The sequence below is a fragment of the Periophthalmus magnuspinnatus genome, chromosome 7 (genome assembly GCF_009829125.3).
Source record: "Periophthalmus magnuspinnatus isolate fPerMag1 chromosome 7, fPerMag1.2.pri, whole genome shotgun sequence".
Taxonomy (NCBI): Eukaryota; Metazoa; Chordata; class Actinopteri; order Gobiiformes; family Gobiidae; genus Periophthalmus; species Periophthalmus magnuspinnatus.
In genome coordinates, this window is record NC_047132.1 from 893169 (window position 1) to 907500 (window position 14332).

Consider the following 14332-nt stretch of genomic DNA (forward strand, 5'->3'; position numbering starts at 1 on the left):
GATAAAACACTAGACCAGGAGTGTACCAACATGGCCAATACTTACAAAGTACATGGATTGTCCCACCACTTGATCATATTTCACTTCGCCAGTCCTTCGATGAGATTACTACTACAGTTATGGGATTACATACATTTTTGTGTTGACAATGTTATATGATGGAAAGAGATTCCTGTTTTCCCAACAACCATGGATGACACATGAGGTACACCTGCTTCTTAAAGACAGGAATGTACCTCATAGGTCTGGAGACAGTGTGTAATACAGTAGAGTCAGGAGTGCTCTGAGGAGGGCAATAACGTCTGCCAGTGGCTTATAAAATGAAGACAGAAGCCCACTTTGAAACCTCCACTAAATCTCAGCAGGTGTGACAGGACATTGGGGCTCTAACAGACTATAAGAGATCACCATCTACCCTGGTCAACTGTTCTTCTACCCTGAAAGAGGAACTTAACATGCTCTATGTCTGTTTTGACACGGACAAGAAGAACAAGAAGGTTTTTTGGACTTTTTTGGCAGAATGGTGTTAAAGGCTGAATTATGCTCTGCTCAAACTGTGTGACCTTGGACTGAACAGCTCACTATGAGAGCGGTTGATTAGGAAGTCTGGTATCCAGTTGCAGTGTGTGAAAATAGATGAGCACATCTCATTCACCATCTGCATCAACGTAGGTGCTCCCCAGTGGTGTGTACTAAGTGCCCACTACTGTACACCCTCTACACTCATGACTGTTCTGCTCTCTTCCCCTCTAATCACGTCATAAAATTTGCAAATGACAACTGTGCTCACACTCATTACAAAAAACAATAAGACTGCATACAGGGAGGAGGGCAAACAACTTAAAGACCAAAGAAATGATTGTGGACCTGAGGAAGCTGAAGAGAGTCAAGCCCCAAAGAAGCTCATGACCAACTGTTAAAACTGTTATTCAGAGTGTGCTGACCTATGGTCTGCTTGTGTGCTCCAGCTGTACTAAGGAGGAGAGGGTGGTGACAATCGCTAGAAAAATCACTAGGTCCTTGCAATGGCAATCTCTGGGCCTCAGAGACTGCAACTGTGTAAACCTCCTGCTGTCTGCACCAGACCCACAACATCCTCAGGGAGCGCTCCGTTCCAGCATACAGCCCATTTCACCTGCTGCCTTCTGAAGGTACAGGTCACTCCTTCCATTTAGGTCCCTCATCACCCTCCTCTCCCCACACCTGCCAACTGTGAAGTGGACTGTACATTAATTCAACAAAACAACTCATCTACACCTTATACTGCTGTATGTACACTTTATAAATTACACTAATATTGTCTCACACTAGCCACGCTTACTGTTTAATCATATAAATGTAGTTTTGTTCTTACTTTTGACAATGACAACAAATCCTTAAATCCTTGAAACAAAAGTTGTTCTGATAATTTCAGGGTAAAATGCCATCACTATGCAGCTGAGTAACGTTAGCTACTAGCTTCTGCTTGAGCTAAGAACAATTTGAACCTTATTAACAGTTTCTAATCTCCTTGCGCCCTCTTCTGACAACAGTGGTGTTGCATATGCTCAAAATGAAATAATTTGTGGTTTTCCATACAGATGGAGCCAATAACATGATACCTGATGCTACGGCTTTCCGACTTGGTTAAAAGTGGCTGAACATTGCAGCAGACAGAACCAGTAAATACAATTCCATAACTCTTAGAAGTTTCAAATACTGTTAAAGGGACCACATCCAGATAGAAAAGGATGATTATTTGGAGATGTCTAGAAGTTAGGACTGTGCTGTATATGCTGGGCCCTGGAAAACACAGCCCTAAAGCACAATTTTGGAGCATCAATTTGTTTGACCCAGATTACTCTTAAAATGACAGGATTTTCAGTAGAATGTGACTTTAAAGCCCATAGGCACGAGACAATACTGAAATTGTGTGTTATGATTATCGTGGCCAAATAAATTGCAATAAGCAATAGTAATATTATAAAAATAGCTGGCAGGTAAAAATGTTATGGATATATTGCGGGGCAGTGCGGGGCAGTGCGGGGAAGTGGCAGAACTTACTCGTATCTGGTTCTTGAGCTGCTCAGCCTCCTGGCGTAGCTGATCCAATTCACTCATTTTCCTCTTCTAATGCTGGACTTCTCTCCTCCACCTAGACTCTGCTGATCTGCACAGGGGCACAAGACAAACACAGGCTTGTTATATACAACCATAGACTGTATATATAAATAGACATAAACAAATAGGAAGTGAGCATGGCAGCGATTCACCTCCATCGGCTCCAATTCACGTTCAATCTGCGGCTGTCGGACTCATCATTCTGAGCTTAAAATGTTGGTTTTAACCCGCTCTACATAATCCTGGGATTTTTATTCCACCATTTTGTCCTTAAATCAAGATATGACCTTTAATAACAGCAACAAGTCTGTCATTGTTGGCTGTCTAAGCACCTGCTCACTGTCAAACCAGTGGTGCAGGCGGGAAAGGGCATCATCTTCAACAGCCTCGTTCCTGATTGGCTCTTTGGTATAACACTCTGATTTACAAATATGGTCCCTGGTTGCAGATTAGCCATTATAACTGCTAGCATCGATTAGCTTCAATTGACTGGAGTCAAACGCTATAGATGACATGGCACTCACTCAGCCCACTTCTATATACAGCCTAAGGATACAACCTTCACATTATTGCAATCCAGCTACTAGAATGTTGCAATGCATTCAACATTCATTTGCGACATAATACTACTAATGCATCAGTCTAACAAATCACCTTTTCACCATAGCCACAGCTGCCCCAAGTAGAGTGACAGAAGCCTGGCTTCCAATCTGTGACACTGGCCCCTCCTACGACCACAAAACACCACATTCACGCAAGTAGGGTCTTGCCCAAAGCTGGTCTCCAGACTAACAATTTGAGTTAAGTTTAGGCACATCGGTGCACCTTTCATTTGGGTGCACCAGAACCTGAATTAGGTGCACCAAAGCTCGTCGCTAATTTAAGGCACCTTAATATGTTATACTTAAATTGCCTTACATAATACATTTTGTACATGTATAAGCCGCAGGTTACAAATAGGTTGTAACATGAGATATTTACACAGAAAGACACACATTTTATTCCGAACTGTGCCTGAAAATCAGCAGTACGGCACCAACGCACCATCAACACGGAATGAACATACCTGCAGGTTTAGAAAATAAAACAGCACCAACACGGGCCATCTGCTTTTATTTCCTCTTAAAGCTTTTGTCGTCTTTTTACACTGACCAAGTTCTTCCTGCTGCCGCCTCCAACGTTGCACCATCGATTCATTGATGCCAAGCTTACGTGCAGTGGCTCTATTTCCTGCTTTGATGGACAGATCCATTGCCTTTTTGTTAAAAGCTGCATCATATGTATTTCTTCGTGTTTTTTCCATGATGAGGGTGTGTGCATAATGGGCAAAATGACAATTCAAAATCAAAACTAGTGTATTCTTCACGCATAATCTGTCCTCATGTCTGTCTCACATTTGTGCTTACAGCTCTAGACTGGTGGCTATTAGCTATTAAAAATCTATAAATTAGCCTCACTGTTGTATAGGCCGCAGGGTTCAAAGTGTCGGAAAATATAGTCCGAAATTTACAGTACTATTTTTATTCAGTCCTTATACATTTCTATTATATATTCCAAGTTGTTTATTTGATCAAACATTAAGAATATACATTTTAACTTAAAAATGAATTTGTTTAACAATTAAACTAAAATAAGTTGCTAACTATGACAGGATCTTTATAATAGTATGCGCAGAGAGAGTATTTTCAATAGTTGATCTTTGTCTTTTGCAGTTTAGTTTTAATTTTTCACCTCACGCATCGCAATATAAAATGATTTAAATAACTGAGCACAGTGGGAAGGACCTGCAAGTTTGATGCTGCTTTTTAAAGGTAAATACAGTGTCTCATTCACAAATAGCCAAACGTATGAACTCTGTGGTGAGTTTAGCTCTGTGCACCAGAGCGTGACCTGAGCACATGCTTCAGCATCTCGGACTGGCTTTAGTGCTCTGTACAGAAGAAAGTTAATTCATAGCAAAAGAAAAATTGTATCTGTCAACTGAACAAAACGTTGTAGGAGTGAACACGTTCGGCTGCTCATTCAAGCCGCTTCTTCATTTCTGGTCAGATTCCTGGTGGCCACTGCCTTATATCTATCAGAAGGGAGGAGCTAACTACACTGAAACTAAAAACTCTGAAAAGAACAGAACTGAAGAAGCTGCTTGGATGAGCAGTGAAACATCTTCACTCCTGCAACTTTTTGTCCAGTTAACGGATTTTATATTTTTCCTTTGCTATGGATCAGACTTTGGCGACTGAGGGATTACACAAATAACAAGCCAATTCATGCCTTTTTTCTTTTAGTTGACAATTAAAACAATTTAAGTGTGTTATATAATTTAGTCTGCGTTTATAATGAGGCGAGAGGACGCGAGAGGACACATGAGAAAGGATGTGACGAGGATCTATCAGGTGCACCGCACCTTTTTTAGGTGCATATGCACCCATCAGAGCTGAAACTGAAACCACCACTATAGTGGCTCTTGACTGGAGTTACTTTGGGAAAAAATCAAATTGTGATTTTTTTTTTCTGACAATGAATGCAATTTGATAATTGCTACCATTGAAATTGTGATTTAGATTTGACTGCAATTAAACAAATTGCTTCAGTTACAATTTAAACTTTTCATCCATTTTTCCAATGTTGGGGGAAAAAAATAATAAAAATTCCAACTAACCTGGCAAAATCCACTTAACATTACGCATTTCAGCCATCCCAGTAAGGTTGCCAAAATGATGAAAAATCAGATACTAATCTGATACTTAAAACTAGTACTGAAACTAGGTACTATTTGATCAAGTATCAATACTAAAAAAGTCACATTCACAGGACAGAAATGAACCTTTCCTGAATATCTTTAAAATGATGTTGCTGTATCTTTCACAAAACACATAGACTAGCATACACTCACGGACCACTATGAACCTACCTGGACCACTGAGGGATTACACAGATATAAGACCATGTGGTAATAGAAAAGAAAGTATTTCTATGTTGGAAATAAGCATTGTGATTACACGAGTGAGCATCACGTATCGAGACGATTCCTTAGTATCAAAAACAGAGTTTTAGTATCGTGACAACACTAGTATCTACCGATTAAAGCTAGAATTGACCTCTAGTGGCACAACCTCAAGTAGGGGTACGAAGAGGTTTATCCCTCCCTGACAAATTGTTTTTGTTACGATTTCAAAGCCTTGTCAACCATTTCTTCCAACGTTGAAAAAAACAACAACAATCAAATTCATCTGGCTAAACCCACTCAACATTACACATTTCAGCCATCAGATACAGACAGCTCTATTCTAAGGCAATCGTAGCTTTTACATAGCCGCTTCAGCATCCAACCAGCATCTGCCCAGTCCTGATGAGGTTACCGTAGTCCGGTTCACTCCAAATCCAACCTCAGAGATGCAGAGGGAAAGCGGCGGTGTGTCTGGGGCCGTGGACGCACTGGCTCTAGACTCTTCTTCAATGTCACTGTGGTAATCCTGGGACACAGTTGATTCAGCTCCTCGGGACAAATCGGGTTAAGACAAAACCTGCTGATGATCCTGAATGCAGTGGCCTTCTCGCTGACCTCAATCCTCCACCGCCGCCTGCACACTTTCACTGCTACAGGTCTGCCGACCGCACAGCTCATATTTCTAACTCCCAAATAGGGCTGGGAGATATGGCAATAAAATCAAATCTCATCCCTGTGGCAATATGCCATGTTGTCAACTTGCCTTACTTTAATTAGAGATAGCCAATACTTTGAAAAGTGCAAATATCGTCCTGGTCTCAGCCAAATCTAAATCAGAAGCCAATATTTTGTTTGGAACAACCAGGTTTCTAAAGAATATGCATAAGGCTTTATTTGACCACTTTAGTGCAAAGAGCGCACTGCACAAACACTCTTATCCAGTTTGTATAGACTTTATAGTAAATTTGAATTAGCACCCACTCCTCCTACTGGTCAGCATCCATCATGTTCTGAGTGAGTGACAGGTGGATTTAACCAATCACAGAAATCTTTCAGAAATGTATACAATCTTTAAGAGTCAGCTAAAGCTCTAAGAAAACATTTATTGTGACTAAATCACATGGCAAATATTAAAAGGTGACAGTGGCCTATCTTTGTACTGTGACGCATAACTTTAAGAATCCAGAGAGCCAGGGCCATTTCCATGTTGTTTGTACCAGACACTGTGTTACATGGTCACTGTACAACATGTCTGCATTCAAGGAATGTAGTCTCAACTTGGACAATCTGAAAAAAAAAAAAATCACCCTTTCTACTAATATAATTGAAACAAATCAAAATGCTCAAAAATATTCATAATTTCAGACAATCATAAGCATGTCACATAATGGCGCCCTTTAATCTCAAAACACACAATACAATCAGGAACATGTGGAAGGTTCTGACAAATACTTGGTCGAAGTGTCACAACTGCAGAACAAGCTGAGGATTCAAACTTTTGTTAAATCCCATTGAGAGAAAAACGCACGCATGATTTGCACTTTCATTTCATTTGACAATGCTGATTTCAAGCATCGTAGTCTGTATTTATGCTTAAAAATCACATTAAAATGAGCAGAAAGGTCTGAAACAGGGGTATAAAGTGAGATTTCTGTACTTTGAGGATCAAGTATCACACAAAACCATACAATTTACTACCAACCAAGGCATTTACAGGCACATTTTAGTGCATTCCTGTTTCACTGAGAAAATATTGTCTGAATATTGTGATCAAAACTTAAATAAATAAAAAATAAAAATCTGCTACATGGCCATTTTTGTCAATATCGCGAAGCTGTGCTGCTCACAGAAGTGTCACTTCACTTGTAAACATTCTTTCCTGATTCTCCCACTGCTGCTGTACGTGGAAGGCGCCCTTAAAACAGAACATTGCAAATATGACCCCACCTGTGCTCTGCTGAAGTTGAGTGTGAATGTAACTTTGTTTTCAATTTGAAAGTCGTGAAATGGGTGAAATGGGTGAGTACTGGCCTGTTTGAAGAGGGCGATGAACTGACCACCACAGAGTTCACATGAGATGACCTTAGCCAACCAAGCCTTTCTGTTCAACAGAAATTAAAGTATTTATCTTGTACAAATATGAAAACACCAAGAGGCTCCTTCAAAATGTGAGGAGCCTGCGCTGGTTTCATACCCAGCACAGGCTCAAGCGTCTCCAGACTGTGGCATGGTGGTGACACACACACATGCAGGAGGTGTGACATCAGGAGGCTGTGTGCTGCAGAGCCCAGCCTCACTCACACTGTGAGCTATTTTTAGACAGGTGCTGGAGGGGGAGGGGCTACTGTGACGCTGAGCAGAGAAGAGGAGCGGGTTTTCCCTGGGCCAGGAGCAAATGTGCACACTCTGCACTGTTCAAACCAAAAGACTATAAGCATTTCAACCAGAGTTTAACATAATTTACAACTACACTACGCAGACTGTGGGAGAGCAGAGAACATCAACACACAAAGCCTTGGTCTGGGAACTGAACCCTGAACATTCTGGTTTCATCAGGAGTGCTAACCACTATGCCAACATGCCAGTCAGATATGAGGGACTGCCTGTTCCCCTCTTGAGTTCCTCCACAGCACACCTCCTCATGTTTGGACAAGCACAAACGTTGGTCGCGGTTACACAATGACACTTTGCACAATGCTCTGTGTGTCACTGTGTGCCAAATGCATAGAAAAGCATGGCTGAGGGCTGTGTGGAGCACACTTTGGAGAGGAAGCAGGGGAAGTGCTCTACATTATTTAGGCCCTCCCGCCTGAGGAGGCAGGCGGGGGAGAGGGAGTAAGGGGGAGAGGTCACTGAGGGGGAGGGGAGTGAGGGATGTGACGGACGGCACACCTTTGTGAGCTCAGAGCCACCTCACTAACAACCAAATGCTACCCACAGTAGCCTGGGTTAGACCACTGTCAGTACAGTGCACTGCTTCACAGAGCTAAAGTATAAAGGGAAAGTGATAGTCATAGCAATGCTATAAAGTTCACTACTGCTGTGGACTGAGCCCAGGGCTGCACACTTTGATCGGAGCATTCCAACAGAGCCTCATGAGTTGACAACGGTATGGACTATGGACAGAGACAGGTCCAGTCTGCAAGCAACAAACCTTTCATATATAGAACTCCAAAGTCTGCTTAGAAACCTCACAGGGTACAATCTAGGGGTATATCTTTTTACAGCCTAGATCACAATTTTACCGTGATCCATGAACACTTTATAGTCTTTATGTAACTTAGATTATCTGTGGCTTTTCAGAGTTCATACATCAATGTGAGTGGTTAAAGACATCTGTCACTCACTCAGAACATGACAGAGGCTGACCAATAGGGGGAGTGGGTGGCGAATAGTGTCATTGAACTGCAATACTGATGACTGTGGCCTTTCTAACTACCTTATTATTCAAAAATCTTAAAGAGTTTTAATGTGACTCCTGGACCTCTGGATGAAATAAGAACATGATCATAGATTGTTTATTTTAGACAATTAGCATTAATGCTCTTTGTTATAAATATTTTTGTCCTGGGCAGGCCTGGTCTGTCAAGCTTTGACCATGTTCAAAATGGGGTATGGCTCCTGTAAATGAGAGCTGGAGTGTTCCTGGCTGAGTGCTGGTGGGGGCCGTGGGCTGTAAGTGCTGGGGAAGCCATGCATGGTAAATGTCTATAAAGCTAACCAGGTCACAAATACACAGGACAAGAGAGCAGACAGATAGTGTACCCGGGTAGTCTTAAAAGCCTGCTCCAGCTGCCTCTCTTTAAAGCACCCTAAGGAGGTCAGGACGCACACATCACACAGGACAAAGAACTGCTTTTGGTAAACAGAGGCACTACCAAGTCACCCGCCCGCAGTCATCTACCACAGGCCTGTGCAGAAATGTCACACAACACACACACACAAGTATCACACAGTGTAGAAGGGATCCTAGAACATGGTGGTTGAGGTTATCTCAGTGGGATAACAAAAATCACCTGTAGGGCCCAGACAGGGCCTGTGGCATAGCCAGTACAGGCAAATGCTCAGGACACGCGTCTAACAATGAAGGATGGGTGCCAGCCTCTGTCTCGTGTTAGGTACATGGAGCATATATATGTCATTGTGCACGACTGCACCAGTATTTACCTTCCGCAAAACCAAAAGTACAAATATTGCACATGAAAAATTAAGACAGTATATTTTGTAGAACAGAATCTTCAGTTAAACTCAGATGTGGACATCTCAAACATAGCCAACCAAGATAAGTCTTTTTCTACACTTCACAAAGATGCATTGTGTGATCTAGGACTAGACCCAGTCTAATCTCCCGGGGGTCACATGGGCATGATTGACAGATAGATAAACCAATCAGAAAAAAAAAACATGGTCTGTCCATATCAAAACAAACATAGCAGATTAGCACTGAAAACAAAACAAAAACACATAAGACTAAGAAATATGGTGGACTTTACCAGAATCAATGAGTGAAGCATTAAACTTAGACAGTTTTGCTTTGATTGTTCTAAATCAATGACCAACAAGCTCCTTCTCATGTGTCACTGAATAAACACACCTGATTTGACAGCTCTGGGTTTGGCCTGAAACCCAGAGGAGGTGGGAGCAGTGACCAGGGGATTTCAGGCACTTTATAAATGACCTTTATGTTGACAGTAGCAGTGCCACTGCTGCCCGTAGAGTTCACCCAGACGGTGAACCCAGACAGAAACTACAGCGCATCATGCTGGTGAGCAGAGTACACACCTCTGGAACACTAAGAGGAAAAGGAGTCAGATGAAGGACTTGTGAGGGACTGTCTCTGGGCTGGTCTTGGCATAGTTACCCTTTAGAGCTGGAGCAAAATTTGTACAGAGAGCAGAGTGCATCAGTGTGCTCAGAGTCAAAATAACCATTTCCTGTTTGGGAGAGTTAACAGTTCAAGCTGAGGCACACACCCAACCACCCCAGCTTTTCCGTCTGACACAATGACCAAAGTTTAAAACACAAATACTTTCTATTCCCAATTTCAATACCACAATGATCATATAAGACATTTTTTCAGAATATACTGTAATTTTTTACAAAATAAAACTATGTAAGTTTTCTGGTGAAAGGTCATCTGCTAGTCTCATAAAAAATTGAATTATTTTCTCTAGAATTTTCCACAGTATGATTAAATTGCTTCCATGGAGATTGCCTAGTTTAATGCCATTTTGTGGAACATTTCAGACATTCGAACAATATCAATACTGAAATTCTTATGAGTGTCTAGTTTAAAGATTAGTTTTAGTATCAATTAATATTTGGGTACTGGCACACTGGCTCGCTCAATAAAAGAAAAGCACAAACATTTTCCTTTATTAAAACACGTTGGTATTTCCGCTAAAACTGACATAAGTATGTCGTTTGTTTTGGTTCGGTCAGGTGCTTCACATTTGGCTTCCAGCCAAAACCACAGTACAGCCCCATATTTCTGATGGCAAATACATAGGAGGATCTAGCCTTCCACTAAGGCAAAAACATGACTCAAATGAGTTCACATACTAAACAAAGATGAAAATGATTTTCTAATTTGGTACAATAGACACAGGGCCATGGTCCTTGTGGGCTACAGTTGAACCAGTGCCCCAGGTCCCATAACCCACTTAGCTGTATGAAACTAGAACAATGGTGGGGCTGACAGGACCAGCGCTCCATTTATTTGCCCCTCCAAAAGTCAGTAACGGATGGCACATCCTGACAAGCATTCAGCACCTAATGGATCCATAAATGGCACAGAAAAAAAACAATTGGTTCATAAAGTAAGAGGGTGCAGGCAATGTGTTTTGAAGAGATCCAAAATTAGAATCTGAAGCATGTTTCCTATGATTTATTAAAAAAAAAAAAAAAAAGTTCAAAAGCTGCCAGAGAGTCTAAGAGTCTAAACAAATTGAGCTCTGGCCTCTGGATCAGTGAAACACACGCCACACCAGTGTGCACACCAATCCGTCACCAGCAGAAGCTGGTAAAAGGTGGCGCTGTGGGCAGGATGTAACTGATTTGCAGAGTCAGTGTCAAAATGTGTAACGGCAGTGGACGTCTTTCTCAAGGGAGCGATCTGATACGTCAGGAGTTCTTGTCCAAGGAACAGACGTCACATAATGTACTAGGAAACATCTTAAAAAGGGGAAAGTTGTGTTTCAGATTGAACTGTCCTCCACCATGACATGCTGTGGTCTGCTCCTCCTGATCTTGATCAATCAGAGTGCATCTTTGAGAAGTATTCCCTCCACTAAGCCTGTCATAATAACAAATACTGAAGTTCAATATATTGCTGAACCCAATATAGAGGATAAATGATAATACTGAAACCAATTTATACCACTGTCACAAAAACCCAAGAGCAAATTTAAACCACAAAAAACTCTTCTAAATGTACAATATTGTTAAAAAGTCATGAGCTGCAAGTAATTAACAGCCGACTGAAACCCTATAGTACTTAGTTTGCACCTGTAATGAATCACAGTAGTGAAGTTATTAATTCAAACTTTTACAGCTTATATCTTACTGTATAGCCAAAAAGTAATGCAAAAAAATGCATGCATCCCCAAAAACATATTGTTCCAGCTTTCATTTATTGAACGATAAGTTTATATAATAATTATCGTGACAGGCCTGCCCTCCACCAAGTGCAGACAAGAACTCCTGAGAGACAGAACCAATGACACTCCCCAGGTCGAACAGACATGCACTGCCTACAGCACCACCTACTGCCGGCTTCCTACAGTCGACAGATTTGTCCATACTGAGTTTAACTTCACTTACGTGGCTCACCTATCTACACCCAAGACCCAGTGGAATAACACTGAATTCTGGAGGTTCTGAGCTTTCACGTGAAGCATGGCCTGCCCATATACCGAGAATGTATGTCTCTATCTGCAGATTAAGGCACTGCAATTTTTAATACAGTAAGAGCACAAGCTATATACAGTTCCTTTAAGACAGTCAGGTTAGGACTAGGCATGCCTTGATAAAGGTACCAATACTGGTATCAAATATTGGTGCAAAAAAAAACAAACAAAAAAAACAAACAGACTGGGTTCCAGTCATATACTGTATAAAGAGGTCTGAGGTCACCAAATGAAACTCATCTAGTCTAGCGGTTTCAGGGGTGAATTTGGAGTTCCGACCACAAGTATCATAGCAACTAAAGAGCCAATCCAGAGCAAGGCTGATGAAGGTAACGCCCCTTCTCGCCCGCACTGCAGGTTTAGCAGAGTGGGAGCTTAGCAACATTGTCAATCAAATCTGTTGTTAATGCTAGCAGGACCGACCTCGGGCAAAGAAGGCACTTGAATCATCTGTTATTGATGAATCAAGTGTTATTGATGTCCGTATCTTGCAGACACAAGAGCCAAAACCACAAGATCGTGTAGTAGCCTAGGGTTGTCATGTATAATATGAACATTTTAAGACTAAAATGACGAGGCTCACTGCAGAAGTTACAAAGAGAGGAGTGACAATTTAAAGTGAATTGGAGCCAGAGTCGATGGAGCCGGAAGCGTGTCCATGATCACTTCCTATTTGGAACATGGGCCTGTAAATGGTCTTAGTGCTGCTCGCCGGTACTAAGACCATTAATTAACTTGTCTTTATACAAATATGTTCTGGAGCTACATGAAGGATTACAGTACACCATATATAGTTTTGTCATATTGTATTTATGTTTAAAGGAAATAAATGTCATTTTCAGTCTCTACACTGGTATATTTTGTTTGGGTACTGCATAAGCCAAAGTATAGACAGTGATCTGGGACAGAACAGACATAACTTTCAGCTAAGGAGCTAGCCCCTTGTGTCAATGACACAGTAGCCTTTAAAACAACTTTGATCCGAGAACTACAACCTAACGTCTCCTCTGTTGGACAGTGCATATACCTGGAGGTGCTTCTTCATTGTGCTCTATTTAATAATCTGCAGATAACTTGGGAAATGGATACTGTACAAGTAACATTCTAGTCTAGTGTCTAGTTGAGTGGAACTGAATCCTACACCTAATCAATCAAGCTCCAGTTCAAACCACTCAGAAAAAAGACAGATTCAGTCTAAAGCTGATTCACAACAATGGAGTAAGGTGTAACCAACTTAAACCAAATCTAGCAGACAAATACACACATCTTTCCCATCCACAAATGCACACAAGTTAGCATGCATACACGGCTGACCACTACCTGGTTATTCAAAGATCACTACACCAACATGAAGTGTGATATGCAAATATATGGCTCCGGTGGGGAGGGGCAGAGCGGGTACATGCAAAGTGTAGGCACACTGTACGGTGCAGCGGTCACTCACTTTGACTATTCAAAAGACCTGTGACCTGCTGGGCTGTCATCACCTCAGACACTGCAGACTCGCACAGGGCGGGACAATGCTATGCTAACATAACAAGTGTCAACATGCACACAGTACACCTCTACATTTTGTATAAAAACTCATTGTAAAACAAGCTCCTTTTCTCATTCTGGGTTCATGGATATGTGTCACCACTCCCTCACATCTGCATGTGTGAAAATGACCATATCACTCATCAAATCCTATAATCCCTGAGGGCCATCCACATGTCGGATTAAAAAGTTAATACCATTATCCAACATTTATCACAGGCAGCTTAAAAATAACTCAAACAACTGACAACAGAGGCTTTATTTAGAGCGTGGGCCCTGTCAGTGCAGAGCACACATCTTAGGCAGTGCTTTCTTTCGTGAATATGTAGGTCCCCATCGACTGAGGACACAGAAATCAACATATAAGAAGAATATATTTTACTCAACCAGACCCGCTTTGTCGCCATTCCAGATTCTTGCATAGTTTCACAAAATGCACACTTTTGTCAATTTTTCAGGCAAACGCCAGGGCCATGAACCAATAGCACGTTGTAGATTTTGAACCTGAACCAATCAGCGAGCAGCACATGGCTGATCACTCACATCAAACAGCAGCTGGAGGTCAGCTTCATATAAGAATAATAAGTGTTACAAAAGGGTGAACATTTGCAGACAACAAAGCCATAATCTTTTGCGTTAACATAACGCCACCACCACGCCGCAAAAATTGAAGAACAGGTGGGCGGAGTCTGAGTTGGCACGAGAACATGTGCTATTGGCTGATAGCGGAGGATACGTCACGTATGGCGATAGCTGTCCGCTGTTTCATCTCAACAAGGGTTACGAGAAAAATTGCTAATTGCCAAAAAAAACAAAAACAAATATGAATGGCGACAAATGT

The 14332-nt window shown here is 41.6% G+C and overlaps 1 protein-coding gene across 1 annotated transcript in view; it reads right to left on the reverse strand.

The window, feature by feature from the left end:
• gnb1a (guanine nucleotide binding protein (G protein), beta polypeptide 1a) overlaps positions 1 to 14332 on the reverse strand; it is a 34789-nt gene that overhangs the window by 18192 nt on the left and 2265 nt on the right. The window contains exon 2 of the mRNA XM_033969041.2: positions 2044 to 2149. Within this exon, the coding sequence (XP_033824932.1) occupies positions 2044 to 2100 (57 nt within the window). The 5' untranslated portion in view covers positions 2101 to 2149. The remainder of the gene's footprint in view (positions 1 to 2043; positions 2150 to 14332) is intronic.